The following is a 26,360-nucleotide window of genomic DNA, read 5'->3' as shown; positions in this document are numbered from 1 at the left end:
CAGTGAGGCAGAACAAACACAACACCTGAAACAGCGTCGACAGACAGACAACCAAAGCTAAACTGAAGGATAGAGAACAGTTTTATTGGCTTTCCTGAAGACAAGCAGACACTCTATACTGCGAATCTGCAGAGACGGGGAGTTCCATTGCCTAGCCACCAGGCAGCTAAAAGAGTGCCCCTCAGCGTGGCAGCACTTTACCCGTGGAACTATAACGAGGTGCAGCCCCGCAGAACGTAGCTGGCGAGGGGGGACATAGGGAGTAAGCAAGTTACTCAGCAAGCTAGGCATAGCAAGTTTCAAAATCTTAAAGGAAAGACACAATGCCTTAAATTGAATACGCTTCTCCATAGGGAGCCAATGAAGTCTCCGAGTGATACCAGCAATGGGGCAGAATCATGGGAGTCCCACCAAGGCTCTGGCAGCAGCATTCTAGACACATTGCCTCCGAAGTATTTCAGCCTTCTTTGCCCCCAACAAAAGGGAGCTGGCATATCCCAGGTGAGATAAGATAGTCGACTGGACAATCAGCTGATGTCAAAATGGTTCAAAGAACTTCAGAAGGGGCTTAAATTAAGACCCTGCAGAAGGCCAAAACACGTGCCAGACACTTTTCTGGTGTGACCTGAAGACTAAGAGATGAGTCCATCCATACCCCCAGATTTTTTTACCACATCCTTTAAAATGCGGATGTCACCCAGAACAGTCGGCCACCAATGCTCGCTCCACAAGCTTGTGTTCTTCCCAACCAACAAAACCTCGGTTTTGTTGGCATTTAATTGCAAGCAATTGGCAGCCATTCATTCAGCTACAGCCGCCATCCCATCTCTAAACTTGGAGGCATTCGGAGAAGAGCCTTCAGCCAAGGTCACAACAAGCTGCTTGTCGTCAGCATATGAAACCATGGTAAAGTCCCACTGCCTGGTGACCGCAGCTAGAGGCTGAACGTGCAGATTGAAAAACAAAGGGCCCAATGCCGAGCCCTGGGGTACCCCCTGGTCGATAGAATGGACCTGAGAAAGAAACGGTAGGCGGACACTCGGAAAGATCTTTCGGTCAGAAAGGATCTGAACCATTCCAGAGCCAGACCAGTCACACCGCCTCCTCTAGCCGCTGTAACAAAATACCATGAGAAACCGTGTCAAAGGCGGCACTGAGATCCAACAGGATCAGTGCTGCACTTTGACCAGAATCAAGAATGGTCCGCAGATGTTCAATTGTGGCCAGGAGAGCCGTCTCTGTACTGTGGCCCGGATGGACAACGGTTAGGCATTACTCCTGGTGCTGCTAAACCTGTCTGCAGCATTCAATACCATCTCCCACCTGATCCTGTTCAAGCGCCTTGAGGACAGAGGCATACAGGGAAAGGCCTTAAAATGGTTGACCAAATTCCTAACCGACAGAACCCACACCATCAATCTGGGCACTTTTCGCTCACAGACCACCAAAGTCACCAAGGGGTAACGCAGGGCTCATGTTTGAACCCCACATTATTCAACATCTATGTTACCCCCTTGGCTGGCCTTTTGAGGAAATTAGGTTTCATTTCAATCTCATATGCCGAAGACATGCAACTTCTTCTCTCCTTTGATCAATCTAACCTCAACATTCAATTCACCTTTTCGGAGGGTATGAAAGGCACCGCGCATTGGATGGGAGAAAACCTCCATTAGCTTAGTACTGAAAAATCCGAAAATATGTTGTTCGGAGAAGCATCCGTGAGATGGTCCCCCATTTGGTGGCCTTGGGAATTAGGATCAGCTCCTCCCCCCCTAACCAGGTGGTGAAAAATCTAGGAATGCGATTAGATCAGAAACTTACATTAGAGTCACTTGAACATTACTGCCGGGCATGCTATTAAACGCTCTGCCTCCTCTGAAGTGTTTTCCCTCTCCTGCCACTATCCACAAGTAAAACCCCAATCCAGGCTTTGATCATTAGCTGCCTGGACTATTGCAATGCCCTGCTGATATCTGCAAAGGAAACCTCCCTCAATAAACGACAAGTAGTTCAAAATACCGCAGCCCGTTTGATGACCAATCCCCCTCCCAGGACCGCATCTATTGAGTTACTTCAATAACTACACTGCTCCCAGTGAAAAAGAGAATCAAATTTAAAGTCTGCTGGATGGTGTAAAAATGCCTAAACAACATGGGTCCAAGTTATCTGACAGAAAAGTTGGTCAGATACATACTATCCAGGCCCTTGCGGTCGAGTCACCAAGCGCTCCCCCATATCCCGTGCTTCAAACTAGCCTGCATGGGCGGTAAAGCTTTCTCCCACCTTGCCCCGTGCTACTGGAAACAACTCCCCATCCAATTGTGCCAATGTACCAACTTTCTGACCTTCAGAAAGCAGCTGAAAACTTCTCAATTCTGAATCATCTTCCTGGGTTGGTCACGAGTAGTCACAGTGCGGAGATACCCCGATGGGGGTGATTCGGCCACTCTAAAAATCATATAAATAAATAAATTCCAGTCGTGCATACACAGTTGTACACCAAAACACACAAGATTATGGACAGAATGTTGCACAATGGCAAAACATTCACCCGAGTCACAGATCTGGGTTTAATCCATCGTTATTTTGCTCACCAAGCCACCCCAGTTCAGACATGGCCATATGCAAATCAGTCTTGACCCTGTGCCTCATGGGAACAGTCCAGCCCGAACTGCCAAGTCCTGTCTTCCCTGGACCGGAATCAAGCATCCTAGGACCGGTTTCTGGCTATCCGCCTTCATCAGTCAGGATAGCTTGACTCCAGTGGCCTAGTGAGCAAGGGACCCAAGTCTGGACATACCCTTCCCACATAGAGTGAACAGCAAAACACACAAGATGATGGACAGAATGTTGCACAATGGCAAAACTTCACCCCCAGTGACAGATCTGGGTTTAATCCATCGTTATTTTGCTCACCAAGCCACCCCAGTTCAGACATGGCCATATGCAAATCAGTCTTGACCCTGTGCCTCATGGGAACAGTCCATCATCTTGTGTGTTTTGCTGTACACAGTTGTAGCAGCGGCTGTAGGTTTAGATGCAGAGGGAGTGATAGCATGTGCTCTACCAGGAAGTGGTAGAAACATTACCATAAGCAATAGTATTACAGGTCCCCCAGTAGAATCCCCACTATCCACGTGAACGTCTGATGTGGCTAAAAGCACCCAACCCTACCACGGCACATGTGACCGTAAGGACACCAAGACTGAATCTGATGACACTGGAGTGCACCCTTTCAATAAAGGTCAGGAACAGGCTGTATCTCAACAGCGTTTCCTTCCTACCAGCATATTTCAGCCAGGATTTCACAGGTTCCTAAATGAGCGCATGCCTTCTACAAACATGAATTTCAGGAAGCCACTTTAGCCTCAGTCATATCATCAAACTTGGGTCCTGTTGAGGCTGCCCGAGGTGAGAGCCATAGCCATGCCCATCTTGTGTATTTCAAATCTCTTCTGCTCTGAGGATTCCCAGGTGGGCATTCATGAGTTCATGGGATTACCAAACTGAATGATACACTGGTATCTCTGCCAACCTTATCCGCATCTGGATAGCTGCACCCTGAATGTATTCAAAGGTGTGAGCAGTAAGATTCCCGGCACAAAACAGGGGCCACACATGAGCATCACAATAGCCAGAACCCCATATTTATTCATTCAATCACCCGCATGATCCTAGGTCGGTAACTCACATTGGTATTTCCATGTATGGGTCCAATTTATCTGATCGTCCAAGTGTTCCTCTGAGAACATCTGTATCCCCAGGTATCAGCTGAGTTCTGATCTGGACATGCCAGTGGCCTTAAATGTTGTCTGTTTCTTTAATGTCTAAACTGCTCAATGAACACAGCCTTATTTACAAAATGTTTTATAGTTTGCACACACTCAGATTTAGTAAATGTGAGGGTTTGCAACCTCTAATAAACTATTTTGGGCAAGATGCACAAACCATATTTGAGGTTGTAAACAGTCTGAATCTCAGAATCGGGGCAGTTGGGACTGCAACACCAAACTGAGATTCTACAGAATTGCAAACCCAGTTTGCAGTTCAGTATTTGTAGGGTTGTGTTTAGGATGTTTCTTCCAAATACCCGAACGCAGTGCTATGTATTAATATTTTGCAACCTAATTACAGTTGCAAAACATTAATATTATATGACCAATTCAAAATGTCATGAATGGGAAGGGGCCCCATAGGACCCCTGACCATTTGAGAATGTTTAAAAATATATTTTTAAGAGCACACAATGGACCCATGGACCCCTGCCTACTCCTAAAATATAACAGTGAAACGTTCCATGTCTTTTAAGGAACATGCCTCATTTTTTCTTTAAGAAAAATAGGCTGCATAAAAATTGCTTTATTTGAAAGCAATCATAGCCATGAAGCTCTGCTGACCCCATCAGTCCTCTATCCCTGTGATGCTGTGATGGGTATTGTATTGCACTGCATGTGCTCTGTCTTGTGAGAGATGTTGAATACAATAAAGGGCTTGCAGTCCACTCAGTGCTTAACATTAATTGGCTTCATTGTCACTCTTATTTGCTGCCTTCTAATTGGCCAGTGGGCGCTGGCTTCACTTCCTCTTCTTTCTGCTGGAGCATCGACCAAGTACTGATTGCTTCAGTTTGACTGCTGTCCTTCCACTCATTGTGCTGTGATTGAGGCACTACTTTAATTTTGTAGTCTTCTGTGTTGCCCCTCTTAAAACTCTTGCCATTTGTAGTAATGTTTTACTGTACCACACACACTTCAAGAAATATATTTTCTCCTTTGAGAAGAATGGATAGTGGGACAACAGATGTTATCTATTTTTCTTGGGACAACAGATGTTATCTGCTTCCAAATTTATTTTCAGTAAGATATGGACATGGGCGCAACTGATTTCTTTATGTGTTTCTTTTCTTTTTATCCATAGAGAGATTAACTAATTTGCTCAGGGGTGGCCTGAACTGGAGGGGGTGGTGGATTGGAGTGGGGTAGAGTGGGCTGGATTAAGAAGAGTGGGATGGGCTAGGGTGGGATGGACTAGATGGGGTGAATTAGATTGGAGTGGGGTGGATTGTAGTGGGGCAGATTGGTTTGGATTTGAGTGTGGTGGATTAGTATGGGTAGATCGTTTTGGATTAGAGTGGGCAGATTGAAGTGGAGTGGATTAGAGTGGGGTCTGTTGGAGTGTCAAGGATTGGGGTGGGGTAGGTTGGAGAGGGGCAGATTGGAAAGGGGCAAATTGAAACAGGGCAAATTGGAATGGGGCAGAGTGAGTCAGATTGGAGTGGAGCAAATTGGATTGGAGTAGAGTAGATTGATTGCAGTGGGTGCATTTGGATTGGGCAGATTGGATTGGGGTGGATTAGATTGAGGTGGTTTGGACTGAGGTGGGGTAGATTCAAGTGGGGTGGGGTCGATTGGAGTAGGATAGATCAGATTTTGCTGGATTATGGTGGATTGGATTGGTGTGGGTGTATTGGATTGGAGTGAGGTAAGGTTGATTGGGGTGAGGAGGACTGGATTGGAATGTGTTGGATTTGAATGGGGCAGAATGGAGTGGGGCAGATTGTTTTGTATTGGAGTGGGGCACCTTGTTTTGGATTGGAGTGGAGCAGTGGCTCCACCCCAATCTGAACCACTCCAATTCAAAACACTCTGCCCTGCTCCAATCTCCCCTATCCAATCCAATCCAAAACAACCTGCCCCACTCAATCCCAAAAAAGCTTCCCCACTCCAATCCAAAACAATCTGCCCCTTTGCAATCTGCCTTAATCCAATCTGCCCCATTCAAATCTGCTCCACTCCAATCTGCCCACAACAAACCTCCAATCTGCCCCACTCTAATCTGCCCCACTCTAATCTGCCCCACTCAAATCCAAACAACCTGCCCCAAAACACTCTGCCCCTCGCGAATCTGCCCACTCTAATCCAAAATAGTCTTCCCCACTCTATTTTTTATTTTTTTTATTTTAGAGGTTTTATGTAGCGCTGGCTGGACCCGGGGGCATCGTAGCGCTTTACATATTGTGAGCCAGAAGGTAGAAACACAGGGACCCAAAAACATAGCAGTATCGTATATACACAACATATAAGTCAACATATGGGGGACTTCAGGAGGATAAATATGGGAAGACAAACACCATACTGTCGAGTAAGTGGTAATTATAATTGCATAGGCACAAAAAATTAAGAAGAGCGCTGGGAAGATAGGGCAGTAAGGAAAGGGAGGATTTGATAAGGAAAGGGAGGGTAGGTCAATACATTGGAGGGCGTTGGAGAGGGATGATGAGGGCTGAGGGTAGACGACGGACGGGGGTGTGAGGGAATGCGAGGGTGGTGGACAGGGAGGGGGGAGGTGATGAGGAAGGGGGGTAGGGCAGGTGGCGGGGAGCCAGTGTAGGGGAGCAGATAGGGATTAGGGTCCCCAGTATTTATTGAGGAGATGTAGTTTGAGTTCTATTTTGAAGATGGAATAGGAAGGATTGCATCGAAGTTTAGTAGGCAGCGCATTCCAAATGCAGGGAGCATTGCCGGAAAAGGATCGAGACTGAGTGGATTTCTTTTTCATAAGGGGGGGGGATAAGAAGGAAGGAGTTTGTGCTTCTCAGAGATCGGGAGCAGCCGGCTTTACGAAGGTTGTTAGTGAGGTAGGATGGTGTGTTATGATGGAGAGTTTTGTGTGTAATGCAGGCCGTTTTGTAAGTGGACCTACGTTCAATGGGGAGCCATTTAAGGGTTTTGAGGGCAGGGGAAATGTGGTCGAATCGTTTGCAGTCTGTGATAAGCCTCGCTGCAAGGTAGAGAACAGATTTTAGAGGTGCTAGGTGGATCTTGGGAATTCCAGTAAGAATGGCATTGCCGTAGTCAATTCGAGAGAGTACAAGGGATTGGACAGCGAGTTTGAAGTCATCTCTTGGGATGAAGGGCTTGATTTTTTTTCTTTAGGTGGCGGAGAGTGAAGAGAGCCCCTTTGGCAGAATTGATGTGGACCTTGAGGGTGAGGAGGTTGTCAAGGGAGATCCCTAGTGATTTGACTGAGTCGGACAGGGATAAGGAGCAGTTGAGAGCATTAAGGTCTGTGATCCAGTTCTGAATGGGGAGCTGATTGTTTTTTGGGGAAAAAAGTATTATTTAGGTTTTTTGGGGGCTAAGTTTGAGGTGGTTCATGTGGAACCAGATTTGAATCTTGATGAGGGGGGGTGTTGTTGAGGTGAATGATGTCAGCATGAGTTTTAATCTTATAGTAGAGTTGGGTGTCGTCGGCATAGAGATGGTGGTTGATCCTGGCTTGTTTGGGAATGAGTGTTAGGGGTTCCATGAAGAGGTTAAAGAGAGAGGGAGAGAGGATAGAACCTTGGGGAACTCCTAAGGAGATGGGGGTAGGCTTAGATAGGCTGTTCTGGACTTTGATATGTTGTGTGCGGTATTGAAGGTAAGAGACAAACCATTTGTGTGTCATACCATTTAGGCCAAATCTATCTCTAAGAATATTAAGGTTTGCAGAGTGATTAACAGTATCAAACGCTGAGGATAGATCTAGGAGGCTCAGAAGGCTAGTTTTGTTATTGTCGAGTGAGTGGTGGATGTCGTCTACAATGTGGAGCATGGCGGTTTCCGTACTGCATCCTCCCCTGAAGCCAGATTGGAAGGGGTCAAGGGACTCTAGTCCCCCCACGACAATCTGACCCACCCCAGTCTAAAATAATCTGCCCACTCTAATCCACCCCACTACAATTCAAATCAAGTAGCCCCACTCCAATCCATCCCATTCCAATCTTCATTCCAATCCAAAACAATCTGCTGCACTCCAATCCATCCCACACCAATCCAAAACAATCTGCCACACTCTAATCTGTCCCACACCAATCGAAAGCAAACTGTCCCACTCCAATCCACCTCACTGAAATCCACTCCACTCTAATCTCTCCCACTCCAAAGCACCCCACTGCAATCCAATCCACCTCACCCCAACACCATCGAATCCACCCTAATCCAGCCCAATCCAATTCACCCCACTTTAATTCAATCGACCAAACACCAATGCAATCCACCCCAACCCAGCCCAAAACAATCTACCCCACTGTAGTCCAGTCCACCTCAACACACTACAATCCACACCTTTACTATCCAAAACAATCTGCCCCACACCAATCCAAAGCAATCTCCCCTGTTCCGATCTGCCCTACTCTACTCTGCCCAACACCATTGGTTGGATTGCGGTGGAGCAGATTGTTTGATTTGGAGCTAGATGGATTGGAGTGTGGCCCACTGTTTTGGATTGGATTGGGCGGATTGGAGTGGGGCAGTTTGGGATGGAGCAGTTTGGGATGGGGCAGTTTGGGATGGGGCAGATTGGAAAGGAGCACATTGGAATGGGGCATATTATTTTGGATTGGAGTGGGGCAGATTAGAATGGAGCAGATTGTTTCGTATTGGACTGGGGCAGGTTTGTATTGATTGGATTGAAGTGGGGTGTAGCAGGTTGGAATGGGTTGCACTAGAGTATGGCAGATTGTAGTGGGGCAGACTGGAGTTGGGTGGCTGGAAGGATTGGAGTGCGGTGAATTGGAGTGGATTAGATTTGGGTGAGTGGTTTGGATTGGATTGTGACTGGGGTAGATTAGATTGACGTGGATTGGAGTGGGCGGATTGGAGTGGGGTGGATTGCGGTGTACTTCACAATTATGTGTTAAAGCATCCTTTCACAAATTACACATGAAAAAGAAACAATGTCGCTTTGAAATAAGACAATCCTCATTTTTTGAGAATAGCGCCGACAAGCAAAACAAAAGGAAAACATGAGTGAAAAGTGACAAAAGACGACTTGGCAAAATAAAATAAAGTTAACTATCGAAAATAAATCTTTACAATTTTGTTTGTCCTGCTGGGCACATTTTTGCTAGTCACAAACCTCCTGTTAGCATGGCACTGGAAGTTAAAAATAACACAATTGTACCTCAATCACATTCGGAGTAGCGGACGGCCACTGATTAAGTTGAATCAACAAGTGCTTGATCCCTGCTCCAAGGAGAGGAAAATAAATGATGTTAGGACTGCCTTGATGAATTGCGTGGCTGTAAAGAAGAGTGCCACGCAAGCCAACAAATGGTAAGCAACGGGTGGGATCCAAGTCCTTGTTGGATACAAGAGTGTCTCGCAAGTGAGACCTGTGTGCTAGCGCATGCTCTATCCTAAAAAGGCTATGATGCATCTAGGACTAATCCTTTAAAAAGAGCATTAGCCCTGCCTTGGTGATAGTGGTTTCCTAAATTAATTTTAGCAGCACTGCTAAGCATCCACACTGCTGTACAGCAGGGCTACAAAACATTGCTAATAGCACTGATAGGCATGACCTATTAGCTTTGCCAATGCTTTTGTAACTGCATACATGTGTGAGTGCATGTGGAAGGCTGTTGGCACAGGGATGATTTGTGTGTGTCTGTTGCAAGTCTGCAAGTTTGCGAGTGTCTGTGCTATATTACGCTAAATATGTGCTAAGCATGTATGTGTATGCACACAGGTGACTAGTTGGCACGTGCTATGCGAGTAGCTATGTGCTGCTTCTTGTGGTTCTGAAGATGCCCTGGCCAGTCTGTAAACTGGACACTGGCCAGTCTGTAAACTGGACACTGGCCAGGAATTTGATCTCAACCTGAATCTCAGTTTACCAAGACTACTTTGAGGTTGATAGCTTTGGACAATTCTTTCCTGTTTTTCCTTAGGATTACAAGATGACACCTCATACAGAAGCTGCTCAGCCCTGTGTAGAGAAGGCAGCGGATGGAGTGGTGATTACTACAGTTATGTTTACTGCTGCAGCACCGACTTGTGCAACACCGCCAACTATGTGAGGATCCGTGCCAGCCTGCTCCCGCTGGCAGCGGTACTGCTACTCAATGCAGGACTCTAAGGTAAGGCGAGGAGGTGAGACCGGCTCACCGTGTGCTGCTGAACATACTTCAGCGTGGGCCATGTGGGACATGGGTAGCACTGGACCCAGCTCAGGAAGAGGAGAGGCTGGGAGTAGAGCTCCACAGCCACCCGCGATCCGCTGGCAGCGGTACTGCTACTCAATGCAGGACTCTAAGGTAAGACGAGGAGGTGTGCTGCTGAACATACTTCAGTGTGGGGAGTGTGGGTCATGTGGGGCAAGGGTAGAACTGGTCCCAGCTCAGGAAGAGGAGAAGGCTGGGAGTAGAGCTCCAAAGACACCCGCGATCCGCTGGAGGTTTGGAGTTTGGCTATTGCACAGCTTCTGTGTTTGTAGTAGGGCTGCCAGGACAGCCCCAGGTGGCAGTAGGGTATTCACAGATGTCCATACCAATGTATGCATGAACATCAATGCAGGCGTACAATATTATTTCACGAACCGTGCTGGTACTTATGGGTACTTATGGGTAATTTACCCCCTGCAGTCACGGAGCAACCCCAAAGCACCCATGATGCACCAAGTAAAAAATATGAAGATTGCAATGTACATGCAAAAAAAGCTACCATGCACCTCCATCTACCTGTCTTGGTGGCACCTGCCAGAGGTTAAGGAGTGAGCCAGCCTCCAGCTGCAATCCTCACACGGAAATGTAAACAAGGACTTAAGGTGAGCGAATGTTGGATGTAACACTGGAAAGCCCAAATCATTCACAAGCAGTGGGAGTGGGAAATAATGGATTTCTTAAGTGAGTTATTTGCAGAAAGTTGCCTAATGCCCAGCCTGGGACTGTGAGGTGGATAGTTTCAATGTGGTTAATGGAAAAGCAGTGGAAAGCTGTACAGGGTCCATAGGTGGAAATTTGCTTAACTTTCCCAGAGCTGACCGCTGCTTAAGGCTGCTGGCGCTTCCAATGCACGCCGCTTTTTCCCACACGGGTTATTGGGACTGCACACCTACCCTAGACCTATCCTGGAGCTATCGTCTGCTGCTCCCTGGCTGCCTTTGGTTTTCTGGTGTTGTCCCTGCCTTGTTGCTGCAGGGTCTGTTGGTGGCTCAGGTTGAGGGCCGAGGAGATGCGAAGCACCATCTACCGGCACCTTGAGACCCTCTGGGTGAGTAGGTGCACTTTACCAACCTTGATTGATTGACTATCAGTGCCACACACCACACAAGGTGGCATCTTCCTCTTTCTAGTGTCGATTATCTGGCATTCTCTGGCATTGGTGTGTGGCCTCGCCCATCCCCACCTAATTTATGCTCCGCCTTTGTTCGTCTCTGCCCTGCAGTTTCAGCGGCTTGAACTTTGTCGTTTAACCCTGTGTTGTACCAGGTGTACTGAAGCTGCCCTCAAGGCATGTTGAGAATCTTAAAGATGCTGATGTGGAAAAGTAGAAATGTCACTATTACACGTCACTCCATATGTAGCCCTTATTTACATTTTTGCAGACAGGGACCCTAGTGGATGTAAAGTATGACAACTGCATTATAATCATTAGCACTCTACTACGCCAACATTTACTACCTCTCCGTCAAACTTTAAGTCAGAGCCTTAATCTTTTCTAACCTGGCCTAGTTCTGTTTTTAAACCCAAATTTAAGATGATCGTTCAAGTTTCTTTCTAAGCAAAGTGATCTAACATACTTCTCTTGTGTATTTTCAGATTTCAAAGCTGCAGGTTCCAAGATGCTCCTCTCCCTGTGTCAATTACTGGTTTTGATGTCGTGTTCAGGAGGGGACTGTAAGCAAGACATGGATGCTGACACTTGGACACTGAAAGACTGAGAGGTTTACTTTGTTACTGATGGTCAACGGAGAATTAAGACCACCACTTGCTCTGAAATGGATGAATACAGTAAATGTCTTTGCTAATGGAGTAGAGTTGTATATAGATTTGCTCTCATTGATCTCATGATTGCTGAATTAAAATGACCATTAGACTCCTTTAATTATCTAATCATCTGAAGAAGGAGATAAATAACCTCCACTTTTTGTTATTAATGATTATAGATACATGCAGAAAAACATTAAATCTGTACATGGTGACAAGTCAATATTGTGGTGTTCTTACTCTACTTAAATTACTCTTTTAAAATAAAAGAATGTTTTGTGATTGAATAAAGCTGAAAATTTAATTAATTTCTTGTAATTAACGAATATGGACCTACATTTTCCAGCACTCCCACTTGCCTGGAGGTGGACACTTCTGGGTAATGCCTACTCCCACAGTGCCTACAGGAAAGTGCATTGTTATGTTATGTTAATTGATTTATAGAGCACTCAACTCACCCCGGGGCATCTCGGCGCTGTCTAGAAGAATAGGATTCTGCGAAGGGAGCACAGAGAAGATGGAGAGTGGGTTAAAACAAAAAGGCTTTCAATTGTTTTCTATAGACACCGTAACTAGGGATTTCCCATAGTGTTTGGGGGAGCTGGTTCCAATATCTTGGAGCAAGAAATGAGAAGGCTTTGCCGCCAGTCTGAGTAAGGCGAATTTGGGGCACCTGAAGAAGGCCCCGCGAACTGGATCGAAGTCTCCTAGAGGGGCAGTATTTGAGGAGGTTTCTTTGTAAGTAAAGAGGACCTCTGTCATTCAAGGCATTGAAGGTTAGGCAGCAGATTTTGAAGACAGTTCTTTTTTTCACCGATAACAAGTGTAATTCTCTGAGCAACGGAATCAAAGGGGTGCCAGCAGGGCGGTTTAGGATCATTCTAGCTGCTTTGTTTTGAACCACTTGCAGTTTGGCCAGGTGTGTTTCCCCTACTTCTGCCAGCAGAGCATTACCGTAGTCCAGGCGGCTGGTTAGCATCGCCTGCACTAATGTCCTTCGATGAAGGATAGTCATGAATGGAAGAATTTTTCGCAAAAGCCGTATGCTATAATAGCATGCGCTGGTCGTGGCCGCAATGTGGTCCTTCATGGATAGCTGTCGATCTACTTTTATACCCAAGTTTTTCACTGACAGTTTGGGGGTAGGAGCTGAGCCAAGTTGGATGGGCCACCATTCATCTGACCAGATGTCCAGGGCTTTCCCCATCAGCATGATCTCTGTTTTTCCTGGAATCAATTGAAGGCTGTTTTCAGTCATCCAGTCAGATCGCTTTCATACCAATGGCAAAACTGATTTTTTTCTTGCTCAGGATTTTTTCCGATGGTGAACATAAGCTGCGTGTCATCTGCGTATGAGATGATCTCGAAGCCCAACTGCTCCACTATCCTCGCCTGGGGGGCCATGTATATATTAAAAAGGGTGGGGCTCAGACAGGAGCCCTGCGGGACACCTTTCTCCAGAGACATTTTAGCTGAGATATAGGGGACTAGACTGACAGTTTGAGTTCTCTCAGACAGAAAATGCTGTAACCACTTCAGGGCTGTCCCCCCGACACCAGTCAGATAATCTCTCCGCTAGCTTTATATGAGAGATGGTATCAAAAGCGGCGGAGAGATCTAGGTGAATCAGTATCGACGAGCCCCCCCCGAATCTATTGTCTGTCTGAGCGAATCGGTCACTGCCAATATGGCGGTTTCCGTGCTGAAACCCAGTCGAAAACCCGATTGGGATGGGTAAAGGATTTCATTTAGTTCCAAATAGGAACTGGGGGCTCGATGTAGGTAATTCTTATTTACCACTTCTTAAATACCGAATTTTACCGATTCGGTATTTAAGAAGTGGTAAATATGAAGGGGGGAGATGTAGGTATTTCAGAATCTGTAAATACCGAATCGTTAAGATTCGGTATTTACCGATTCTGTAAATACCGAATCGGTATTGCCCATTGATTCCTATGGGCTTTGAAGCCCATAGTAATCAATGGGAAATACCGATTCTGTAATTACAGAATCGGTAAATTCCGATTTTAGCAAGGGTGCTGGGGGTGTCATTTTGACACCCTCTAGTACCCCAAAGACGGGCACGTGAGCCATGTGGCACACAGACATGCCCTTAGGGCATGTCTGTCTGTCACATGGCTAGGTGTGCATGCACACATGTGCATGCACACCTGGATTCGGTATTTTACCACCCAATTGGATTGGGTGGTAAAATACCGAATCTGAAAGGCCTGCGGCACTCAAAGATGTGCTACCTACATGTGCTTTTACAGAATCGGTATTTTTACTGAGTCTGTATTTATCGATTCGGTAATTTTACCGAATCTGTAAATACAGATTCTGTAAAATACCGATTCTGTAAAGCATGCTCCCACATTAGAAAACCCTAATACCGGTCGGAAACGGCCGAAATCGGCCGTTTCCGACCAGTATTAGGGCTCCTACATCTGGCCCTTAGCTGTCTGTTAATGATGCCTTCCAGCAGTTTTCCCAAGAGTGGAAACCGGGAAATAGGCCAGTAATTGCTAAGGATTGAAGGGTCAGCTGTGGGCTTCTTTAATATAGGGCGAACATGCGCCTCTTTCCATGCATGGAGAATGATACCAGTTGTTATAGAGCTGTTAAAGATATCACAGATTGCAGGAGCACAGCTCGTCGCTAGGAGAGCCATGATTCTTGGAGGACACAAGTCATTCGGTGACCCAGATTTTGCATTGGAAGTGATGTGTGGTTCACAGCCCTAGGTCAGCAGTCTAGCTGCCTTCTGTATAAAGCACAAGGGTAGACCGGCACACAGCGGACGTGCCTCTAGCACGCCAAAGGCAAGCCCGTCTTTGCCCGTTGGTGCCTGGACGTCGCCAGGAGCCAGAATCCCTGCCAGTCCTGCAAGAGACCAGGTAACCAGCCCGGTCAAACACCTTACCTATACTAGCCGAGACCTACTAAAAATCAGGGACAATCGACACTGGCACAATTTGCAAGTAATTCGCCACTGCTCCCCCTCAATTGTAGATGAACGCCTTTTCTCTTGCGTAAAATGTGGCTACCAGAGTAGGCTACCATCACAACGTAAAAGCAACACCACAAATATTCATACTGTAAATGGCACTTTGCATAAGCCCAACATTAAACAACAATGTCTAGCCCATGCTACCAAGAAAACTGGCAGCTGGGATTGCTTCCTAACAAATGTCAGATCACTTCCAGAGCACACCATTAATATATGGGACAAGCTTTCCTCTTTCCTCCCCGACATCAGGTTTCTGACGGAAACCTGGATTAAGCCCACTTCAAATCCAGCAATAACTTAAGCCCTACCCGATGGCTATCACATCCAGTAACTCGATAGACCACTAAAAACAGGGGGTGGGGTAGCGATCATCTATAAAGATCCAATAAAAGTCACTATCGTACATCAACTAAGCAGTGACAATATAGAAATTCTTGGTTTTAAAATCGATATACGTGGGCAACTTAGTTGGAAAGGTGCCCTTGTATACCGTCCTCCGGGACCATTCCTCGATTCAGTCACCAAGCTCATGGACCTAATCTCCCCATATGTCATCACAGCTAAAAACTTCTTGCTCCTCGGAGACCTAAATATACATAGCGAAAACCCCAACGATCCTGACTCTTCCTCTCTCCTGACAGAGCTTGAGACTCTTGAACTGATCAAAATTAACAATGAACTAACTCACACAGCAGGGCACACACTAGATCTAGTCCTCACAAACTCGCCTAACATCCTCTGTGGAACAACTTACCCTCTTACATGGTCAGACCACTTTAAAATTGAATTCTGCATTACTGGACTTAAAGAGCAGAATATTCGGAGGTGTCATATCCTAAAGAAAAATACAGTGGCATAAACTGACCCCCACTCTATCCCAAGACACTTTGGTTCCACCACAGTACACCGACTTAGACAATGTTGAATCTGGCCTCAGAAACTTCCAGGAAAATATAGTATCCACAATAAATATGCTGATACCCTTGAAATCACAGTGGGTGACCCCTAAATGACCACAGACACCTTGGTACACTACCAACCTTAGGACCGAAAAAGAAATTAGAACAACATTGGCGGCACACAGACTATCACCACGACAGGGAAAGGTTTAAATATGCCCTTTCTAAATACCACAGCAACTTAAAAAAAGCAAGAAAAATGCATATAGATAACCTACTTGATCAGGCAGATACCTCCTCCAAAGCACTATTCCAGGTCCTCAACCTGAAAGCATGTAATACCGAAGAGGAACCCTCCCAGACTCTTTGCAACAACATTGCAAGCCACTTCAACTCCAAAATTGACAATATCTACAATAAGATCACAGGAGTCAAAGGCACTCAATTAAGCGATATTCACAAGCTTCCCTCTACCTTGCACAGCCTGCATAGATTAGAGGAATTTCCGCTGCTTTCGAACGAAGAAACTAAAATCCTACTAAAAACATCTAAATCTAGCTCTCCTGCAGACCTGATCCCAGCCAAAACCTCCGCCCTACTAGCAAACCAACTCGCAGGCCCTATCTGTTCCATCTTAAATAGCTCTTTAAAGAAAGGCAAGCTCCCTGAGGAATGGAAAGCAGCTCAGATCCTACCTATCAGGAAACATGTCAAACTCCCCCCTAATGACGTTACTAACTATCGACCCCTTTCTCTACTCCTGTTACAAAGTAAATTGCTAGAGAAACATATAAATAGACACCTGACAAGTTTCCTAGAGTCTTCCATAAGCCTTGATCCATCATAGTAAAAGAATTCTGTCCCAGACACAGTACGGAATCGGCACTTGTGACAGTTACAGACAACATCAGAATGCTAGCAGATAGAGGTCATGCCGTACTTCTCATACTGCTTGACCTGTCTGCTGCGTTCAATACCATCTCTCACCAGATCTTGCTAGAAAGGCTTAGAGACATAGGCATCTAGGGGATGGCATTAAAATGGATGACAAACTTCCTAACTGTAAGAACGCAAACTGTTAACCTTGGCCCTTTCAGATCACAAACTAGTAATGTCACCAAGGGGGTACCCCAGGGCTCTTGTTTGAGCCCAACCAAATTCAATATTTGTTACACCACTTGCAAACCTAATAGGAAACTTAGGGTTTGTCCCAATCTCATATGCCGATGACACACAACTGCTTCTCTCATTCGATAAGAACAACACCAGCATTAAGGCCACCTTTTCGAAGGGCATGAGAACCATCACTGACTGGATGAGCAACAACTTCCTCCAGCTGAATGGTGATAAAAACAGAAATCATGCTTTTCAGAGAAGCAGTAACAAGATGGTCTCTCAAGTGGTGGCCAGGAGAATTGGGCCCTGCACCCTCCCCCAAACTTGTGGTAAAGAACTTAGGTGTAAAATCGATCAGAAACTAAACTTATAGCAGCATACCACCTCGACCGCCAAGGACTGCTTCCATCCACTAGGTATGCTTCGCAGAGTCTTTCCCTTACTCCCGCTATCTACAAGAAAAACTTTGATCCAAGCAATGGTCACGAGCCGTCTGGACTACTGTAATGCTATGCTGATCTCTGCAAAGGAATCTTCCCTAAACAGACTGCAAGTAGTCCAGAACACAGCAGCCCGATTGGTGACCAATGTTCTCCCCAGAACACCCTCACTCCCCCTACTCCGCAAATTGCACTGGCTGCCAATTCAGAAAATGATTAAATTCAAGATCTGCTGTATGGTATATAAAGCCTTGAACAACCTTGGATCTAAATACATCGCAGATAAAGTGACCCGATACATCCCCTCCAGGACCCTGCGCTCTGGGTTCAAAGAGCTTTTTCTTGTGCCTTGCATAAAACAAACCCGGCTGGGTGGCACATCCTTCTCTTATGTTGCTCCATCCCTCTGGAACCAGCTCCCCATCCATATTTGGCTCTCCTCCAACTACTTATCCATCAGAAATCAAATAAAAACCTCACTGTTTTAACACCAGGCTTGGTTGTCCAGGGACGTCATAGTGCGGAGATACCCCGGTTGGGGGGATTCAGGCACTTTACAAATGACATATATAAATAAATACGTGATTTTACATGGGGAATGGGAAGGGAGAGAGTTATGCATCATTAATTTTTATGCTCCTAATTCGGATTGTCCAGCCTTTTTTCCAGCATTCATGAAAGCAGCAATCCATACTTCGGGGCAGTCATTAACTCATCAGGAGAAATTAACTGTGGCTTTGATGCAATGTTTGACCGACAACCCCCTCGAGAAAATACTAAACCCCCAATGACTGCGACACTATTAGACGTAATGCAGAGCATGTAACTAACTCCGAGACGAATGGAGGGCTCGTAAATCATTGAAATGGGTATTCTCCTGTCATGTCCCTGTGACTGATACCCTTAGTTGATTGGACTACTCTTGCCTCTCACCTGAGCTGTCCCCTAATATAACAGTGTTGTCCTATTTACCACACTATTTGTCTGACCATTCTCCTGCCCTGCTCAGCCTCAAAGGTGGTGATGGCCGCCCGGCGATACCCTTATGGCGACTTAGAGCAGAGGCAATGAAAGATTCTCCATATGCAGCTACAATCTTAGATGCTCTATTCCAGTACTTTGAAAGTAATTGGGGGACAGTGTCCAATAGGTCAATGGAGGGGGATGCCATGAAGGTGGTTATAAGGCGGGTTTGTATAAAGTCATAAGGGGAACTGCTCCACTAGAGCAAGATATTCAAACACAAGAACCGCAGCTAGGCAAACTGAAGGCGGCCCTACACACAACTCTCCAAGTGATGGGAGAATTGTGTGCTGCCTGAGAGGCTCTATTAGATTCCTGGTGCAGATTGAAAAAATATACGTACTTAGCATATCGGCGACGCCTACATATGGAGGGGGATAAGTCTGGAGCTCTCCTAACAAGACTTAGAAAATAGAGACTTCAGTAATGCTGATATACCAACTACAAAATAGCACCGGACACATAGTATGCACACAAGGAGCGGTAAATAGCACATTAGCCAAACACCTAAACTGCCGTTTTCCAAAACAAAATCTTCCTGCCCCAAGAAGTAATTAAAATGTTCTAGATACGATAGATCCACTGCAATTAGAGCATGATGCCGTGTAAACGCTGGGGGCCCAGTCACCAAGGAAGAAATATTAGCAGCCATCAGATGTCTTAAACCGGCAAAATGCCCAAGAAGTGATGGGCTTCCAATGGAGTTCTGCCAACGGTTTGCTCCATTACAAGCAGATTGACTATTATTTATTTAGAAGGTTTTATATAGTGCGAACAAGACCCCTTTAGCTATCAGAGCACTTTACAGGGTAAATATAAGAAACAGATCGGCATAGAGTAAATAGCATTATGTCCCATACAAATCCAGAATCGTATAACAAATTTTATCATGGATCACGTGAATTTAGACATGAGAAGAGATTTCACTTCTTTTTTGAAAAATACAGTAGAGGAATTCAGTCTAGTTTCTGGGGGCAATGTATTCCAAATCCAGGGCGCCATCCCAGAGAAGGCCCGGTTGAATGTTTTCTTTATGATTAATCTTTGTGGCTTCAGTAGAAGGTTACCGGAACTCTTGGAGGATCTGTTGCCACTTGAAGGCACCAATTTCTATGCCAGGTAGCTTGGATTGTTGTGATGAATGGCTTCATGTGTCATACATGCGATTTTTAGTTAATCTCTGCCTTTGAAACATAGCCAGTTAAGGGATCTGAGGTCAGGGAAGATGTGAGAGTTTCTTTCGGAGCCAGTAATGAGTGTAGCTGCTGCGTTGATTGATGCTCTTAGAGGGGCCGTCGAAGACCTGGGAAGACCGCAAAGATAGACACTCCCATTTTCCACTCTTGAGATAACTAGTGCTTGAGCGCCTAGACGCCTTCTAGCAGTTGTGCGCTAAATAAATGTTTAAATCAAATTAAATCAACTGCCAGTTTGAAGCCCTTTGTGGGCAAGAAGGGTTTTAGCTTTCTCAAGTTGTTCATCTGAAAGTGTGCTCCTTTTGTTGTGGTGCTTTATGTGTTTCTGCATATTTAGATTCCTGTCCAGAGTTACTCCCAGCAATTTCACTGAGTCGATAATAAGAGGTTGGCAGTTGAGTGCTGTTAGATGTTTCAGCCACTCTTGAATTATGGTTACATGGGAGGAATTCGGTTTTGAGGGTATTTAGTTTCAGATGTTTTTCAGCTAGCCAGGTCTTACTTTTTTGTAGCGTTAAGTTGAGAGATTTGATGTCTTCTAGTGAGTGGATCTTTAAATATAGTTGTGTATCATCTAGGTACATATGATAATAAACGTTAGAGGAGCTGAGAAAATCGGTGAGTGGTTCCATGAATGAATTGAAACGTGTAGGAGAGAGGGATGATCTCTGCCAGACTCCTAAAGTGAGTGGGACGTGTTTGGACAAGGATTGATTAATCTTGAATCTTTGCGATCTGTTTTGAAGGAGCAAGGTGAACCAATTTAGAACAGATCCAGATAATCCCATTATGTGGTTCAGTAGGTCTAGCAGTTGTCGTGTTTGATGGTGTCAAAGACCAAAGAACGGTCAAGCAAGATTATCAAACAGGCTGAGGTTTGGTCAAGGATTTTTAGTGCATCATCTATTATGTGGGTCATAGCTGATTCAGTACTGTGCCCTTCCCGGAAACCGGATTGGTATTGGTTGAGAAGGTTGAAATGGTATATGTGGTTGCCAAGCTGAATGTTGGATATTAGGCGGTAATTATTTAAGTCCGAGGGGTCAACCGTTGGCTTCTTTAGGATAGGGAACACATGCCCAGATTTAAGGATTTCGGGGATGATTCCTTGAAGGAGAAAGGTATTTATAATCTGTTTTTAATCTTGGTCTATAGAGGCAGTAACAATGGAGTGAAGTCTTCAATACAGTTTGTGGGAAGAAGGTCTGTGAAGTGGTTGGAGGGATTCAAATCCATGGTCAATTTGAATATAGCATCTTCACTGTAATTATTGAAGGAGGACCAGGAGGCATTATTTTTTAGGTCGAACTTTGGTGAACATAGGGGTGGGATTCCTGGAGGTGGTGACAAAGTGTCCATGTGTGTGTCAGTATGAGTTATTAAATCATTGAGTATGTTTTTGGTTTTCATAGTGAAGAAGGAGGCAAACAATTTGCAATTGGGTAGTGAGCCTGTGTTAGCGTGGGGTGTGAGGTGCACCCTTAGATTGTTTTGATTAGATTGAATCGTTTTTGCGGACGTTCTTGGCTTGGTCTAATTGATTACTGAAAAAGTCTGCTTTAGATCGTCTGATCTTTCTGTGGTAGGAATTTCTCTTAGTTCTTAGCAGCTTGAGGTGGTTAGCGGATGGTGCTGATCTCCATCTTTGTTCAATTAATCTTAGGGATCGTCTGTCTTCATTGAGTCTTCCATCGTACCAGGGTTTGAAGTCTTTTATGGATACTCTCTTCAATTGTAGCGGAGTGAATTTTTCTAATAGCATGTTCATGGAGTAGAAATAGTGGTTGGTAAGATCTTGAACATTGGATAGGCCTACTGAAGGAAGGAAGATGTTGGTGCTGGAGGTTGTGATTAGGTCAGCACCGATAATTTATAGATACCTCTTCCATAATTTAGTTCTCGTGGGTTGAGCAGAGTTATGTTTTACTGATTCATTGATGAAGAAGGTGTTTAATGTGATGGTCCAACCAATCACATGGTAGGATTGTATCGAGCTGAATGGATTCGGCCGGGGAACGTCCATTACGACGCGGTGTTTACACCGCACTAACATTACAATGCTGGTTTTACAACGCAAGACGTTACCACGAATTGTGCTGGAGGGCGCTCTAGGCTAAGGAATAGTTGATTTACTATTCCAACACCTTCCCTACTGAACGTAGGATGGTGTTGGAATAGTAAATCTTACTATTCCTTAGCCTAGAGCGCCCTCCAGCGCAAGTCGTGGTAACGACTTGGGTTGTAAAATCAGCGTTGTAATGGTAGTGCGGTGTAAACACCGCGTTGTATTGACATACACGATTCGGCCTTTTAGAAATAACTAAGTCAAGGATTGAACCTTTATCATGTGTGGAGCTGTTACAGATTTGGGTGTGGTCAAGGTCCGAGTGGAAGGCTTTAAGCCTAGTGACCGCTGAATCATTAGGGTCATTCCAGTGGAGATTGAGAACTCTGAGTAATATTTGAGTGATATGTTGTCCGTAATTAGTAGAAACAATATCCATGAGATGTTCTATGAAGGTGAGGTTATCACCTGGTGGGTGATACAGAGTGTGCAGAGAACAAACTAGTTTGTTATTGCTTGTGATGTCTGAGTATAGGAATTCACAATAGGGGAATACTGGAGATTGGGAGTGGTTCACTGAGAGATTGTTCTGATGAATGCAGGCAATACCACCACTTGGCTTATCAGTTCTGTCTAGTCTGGTGATATCATGGTTGGGGGTACCAGTATGTCGAGTATGAGAGTAGAAGAATCATTTAACCATGTTTTGGTCAGAATTAATAGGTCAGGTTCATGAGTGAGTATGAGGTAAGCCTTATCAGCTGCATGTCTTGAGGTAGATCTACAGTTTAGAAGTATGCATTTAAGACGAGGCTTGTTGAGGGTTGTATTGGGTTCTTGTGTTAGGGGGACTAATCTAAGGTTGTTTTCAAATATACCTCTATGATTGTGTTTTGTAAATCTGTGAGTATTGGAAGGGATAGTTTGGAATAGGGAATGTTTGTGCAGGTTGTCTGAAACTCTTCTATTAAGGGAGGGGTGCAGGAGATAATAGGAACGTAGTAGGGAGAGAATGTCTTTATCTGATATAGGGTTTGTCCTTCGGATAGGGTCGGGTTGAGGTATTGAGGTAAGGAACTGATCGCTACCTTGGGGACTGCTGTTTCAGAGGATGGGCGTGCAGATGTTGGGTGAGTTTGGAGTGGGTAGTGTGGAAATTAGTCCAGGGTTCCTGTTCAGATCTTTCGTTCAAGGGTTGGTGAAGAATGACGTCACGTAGAAGTTGGAGGTCCTTTTTGACTTGTCATAATGAAAGTAAAATCTCATCAAGTCTAGGGTCTGGTGTGGGTGATAACGTGCTTAATGATTGGTTTGTGGGTAAGGGAGGTGTGCTTGTGTCAAGTAAGTAGTAGGAGGATAAAAGGATTTTGCCTATAGACAGCTGGCTCACAAGTTAGACTATAAATTACTCATGTTTTGGTATTGGCTGTGGTCCGTTGAATGGTCCCAGGTTCCCCAAATCAATTTCGCATCTAGAGTGTCCCACCAAAAGTCGAAACTTTATGTGGACAAATGGGAAAGAAAAAAATCAGACTATATCAGCTTGGCATTTTAAAAAAAAATGTTCTTCACAAGTGATAATAAGACTCTGGGTCAGCTTTATTGTAACTAGAAAAATAAGCAAACTACTTTGCGATCGTCTTTGAACTACCCCGTGGTGGTGTAGGGCAGTGTTCCCATTGTGTTTAATTAAATACTGCAAGTGCATGTGGAGTACTTGATTTATGAAAGAAATGGTGACCGTAATGTTAAAAACAGAACATTTCATCATATTTAGCCATACCATTATGCAAATAATCTGAGCTAAAAACAATAGACTGCTCTTAATCTTTTAGCATGGCATGCACTGTATCAATGTCCCAATCACCAGAGATACAAATGGGGGTGGTAAAGTAATTCAGAGAAATGTAAAATGCATATGGTATTTGCAGAGGTTCAGTAGGACCAAATGTATCATATGATTCCCTATTCCAAACAATTACAACAGGAAGCGGAACAGCAGAAATGGTCACCAGGGAAAGGTCTCTTTACATTTGCGGGAGGAAGAATGTGATGTTAACCAAAGTTCAGTAGCAGCAGAGCATTCTGGGTGACAGTGTCCATTCAGAAGCAAGAAAAAGATTGTCCAAAACCAATACAAAGGATGAGGAAAAGTAACAAAATTGTAATCCATAGGTATATCTATGCAGAAACAAATTACGTCTTTAGCCAAAGACTAAAAAACGCAGTCTCATTCTGAAAGGTAGAGACAGAGGTGCAGGCGGATCAAATGAATGCAAAGTCATCAAATCCGTTGAAGTATCCAGAGGGACTCCAATTTTTTTGGGGCAGCTGTAAAAGTTGTGTAGAACTATGGTACATTCATGTAGACGCAATCCGTGTTGGGCTTTAGAATTGAACTCTCTGTTTCTTTACAAGTTCACTGTATGATAGCTGTTTCTGTAACAGGTAGAAGTGATACTTTGTTGTTAGTTACAGTCCCCAGTCAGAGAGAAGAAGCTTCATCGCTGATCAAAGCTTTCATAGAAGATTCCTGTATGGTAGTGAGAGGAGGCAGGTAACTACCTAGGAGCTCAAGCAGCCTACTGTGTAGAATCAGCCACATAAAGCATATTGATGAGATAAATGAAGCGTAATCTCTTGTTTTTGCATTGAGTGAGGTGCAGGATGTAGGAGAGTAGGGTCTGCTTCCTATGGCCAACCCCACTTTTTCCTGTGATTCTCTAGATTTTCGACTTTAGACTGGCTGTGGCCCTGCTAATCAGGACCACAGCCTAGCTGTTCTCTCTCTAAATTGATCCCATGTACTTTAGGTACATACCAGATTGGTTACTGGGTCACCCTTGTGAGCCCCTGTATAGTGTACCCTAGGTACCCAGGGCATAGGTGCATCCAAAGCCTACCGGGGCTGAAGCATGTATTATGCCACCCCTGGCTGGACCTCCAAACTGACACCACAGGCTGTTCACCCAGCCTGGGAAAGGTGGTGTAATCACCCCTACTTAGATATAGTATATCTATATTTACCTTATATATAGACACATATGCACCTATAAGTCACTCCTATGGCAGGCCTTGACAATCCTGAAGGCAGAACGATTGGTTTTATGTGAGAGGGTGCACTAGCATGAGCTGAGCCCCTCTGCAGCTTTCGGAACCATCTCCTTATAGCTGTTCTATGATATAGCCATACCATATACTCTTAAGTGCATTATAATCCTCGCGGTTAAATGCTAACTTTGGTTTGGCTTTATCAAAACATGTCGTCTAAGGTGTCAAACACTTTGGAATACTACCCCCCCCCGCCAGTTATGGCGGCGGGGGTAGCATTCCACCCTTCTAGAGGGAGAAGACATGTAGTTACTGCTAACCCTGGTTAAAGTAAAACAGAGCCTCAACATCACAAAATGGGTGCTGCTGCCACAGTCTGACCTCCTGCTGCTGGAAGAAACTCTGGCAGGGGAGGCCTGGACAATAGGATTCCTGTCAGGGGAGGTGCTAGCACCACCCCAGACAGACTTTAGTGTATTGGGGCAGGATAGGCTGCATTCAGAATGCATATTCCAGACACTGCCTGGGGCACACAAGGTGCTCCATGCATAGCCCGGTTCAAACCAGTTGCTGGGGCACTCCAGCCTTGCTCTGGTGCAAAACTGATCAAAGGGAAAGGGGAGTAAGAACCCCCTTCCCAGGTCCACCCATAGGAGGGACCTAGCAGGTAATCCAGCCCCTTAACTGAGTACAAGTATAGGAGCTGTGTCCCCAGGACTTTAGATTATCCTGGAACGAAACTTTGGTACAGAACTCTTGGTCCTTCGACATTCCATTTCGACTGGAAGATGGAAGACATCTCCCTTGTGGTCAAGGAGTGACCACCCTGTGCAAACAGGCACCACCAGTAACTTTCCGGTCTGCATTGTTGAGGCTCCCACTGGAACTTGAAGACTCTGCGACACAGGACATGGACTTCCAGACATCTCTGATCCTGCTCGACGATCACAGCAAAGCTGAGACCCGTAGGGAACACGAGAGACGTGGGACCGGAACTCCTGGACATCCTGCATTTTGCTAACTGCATCGACTCCTGAGGTAACCATTTGCACCGAAACTCAGCCCTCCACACTCCACGAGTGCCACGTGGAGCCTGCTCTTGAATTTCAACTTGATGTGTCTTCCTGGTTCCTTTCCTATTGGCTAGTGAGCCCCCAGAGGTCTTCTTTTTGAAACTATCTCACTTTTCTGTTTGCTCCACGTTTGCTCCAGCTTCCCTGCAAAGGAGAAGTGCCACAGACCTTGATGGTCTGTCCCGAAGCCAACCGTTATCTCCAGCGTGGATTGCATTTGCCAAGTCATGTTGGGTCCTATCTTGATACTGACACCGCAGTCAACTAGATCCTTTCAGGGACAGCTCGAATCTAGCTCCTGGTCATCGTCGACTACTCCTGGACCTCGTGGCTGCAGAGACAAGCTTCACCTTCTTCACCTAAAATCACCGACATCACCTGGTTCCTTCCTGGTCACTGGCTAGTGGCCGAGACTCTGTCCCTTCTGCTTTCAGGTTCTTCAGATCTTCGATCCACCCTTGGATCCACCTGGACACTTTTCATCTGGTAGCCTGCAGCACTTCTTTGCAGATCGATGATGAAACCCGACATCAAAAGGCACTTATGCACCCGGCTTCCGTGGGTGAGGTAACACTGGTCCACTGGTAGTGTTGAGGTGCTTGGCCCTCTAAGAGTCCTAGACTAAAAGGGTTTCATCGTAGTTAACCTAGAAGTGTTCTTAATCTTTAAAATTATAACTTGAACTTTTCCCATAGAAAGTCAAAGGTAACTCGCGACTGTGTTTAGACACGGCACGCG

At 45.3% G+C, this 26,360-nt stretch overlaps 1 protein-coding gene across 2 annotated transcripts in view; it reads left to right on the top strand.

Annotated features, from left to right (window-relative positions):
- LOC144805851 (uncharacterized) overlaps positions 1-12,010 on the top strand; it is a 98,537-nt gene extending 86,527 nt beyond the window's left edge. The window contains exons 4-5 of one of the 2 annotated variants that reach the window (XR_013605613.1): positions 9,713-10,078; positions 11,582-12,010. Coding sequence is in view for 1 of the 2 variants with exons in the window: in XM_078672330.1 (XP_078528456.1) it covers positions 9,713-9,900 (188 nt within the window). In the remaining variant the exon portion in view is untranslated. The remainder of the gene's footprint in view (positions 1-9,712; positions 10,079-11,581) is intronic. The other variant, XM_078672330.1, reaches the window with a different exon arrangement.
- The last annotated feature ends 14,350 nt before the right edge of the window (positions 12,011-26,360 follow it).

The sequence above is a fragment of the Lissotriton helveticus genome, assembly GCF_964261635.1.
Source record: "Lissotriton helveticus chromosome 1_1 unlocalized genomic scaffold, aLisHel1.1 SUPER_1_unloc_3, whole genome shotgun sequence".
Classification (NCBI taxonomy): domain Eukaryota; kingdom Metazoa; phylum Chordata; class Amphibia; order Caudata; family Salamandridae; genus Lissotriton; species Lissotriton helveticus.
This window is presented reverse-complemented; position numbering and strand designations above follow the sequence as displayed.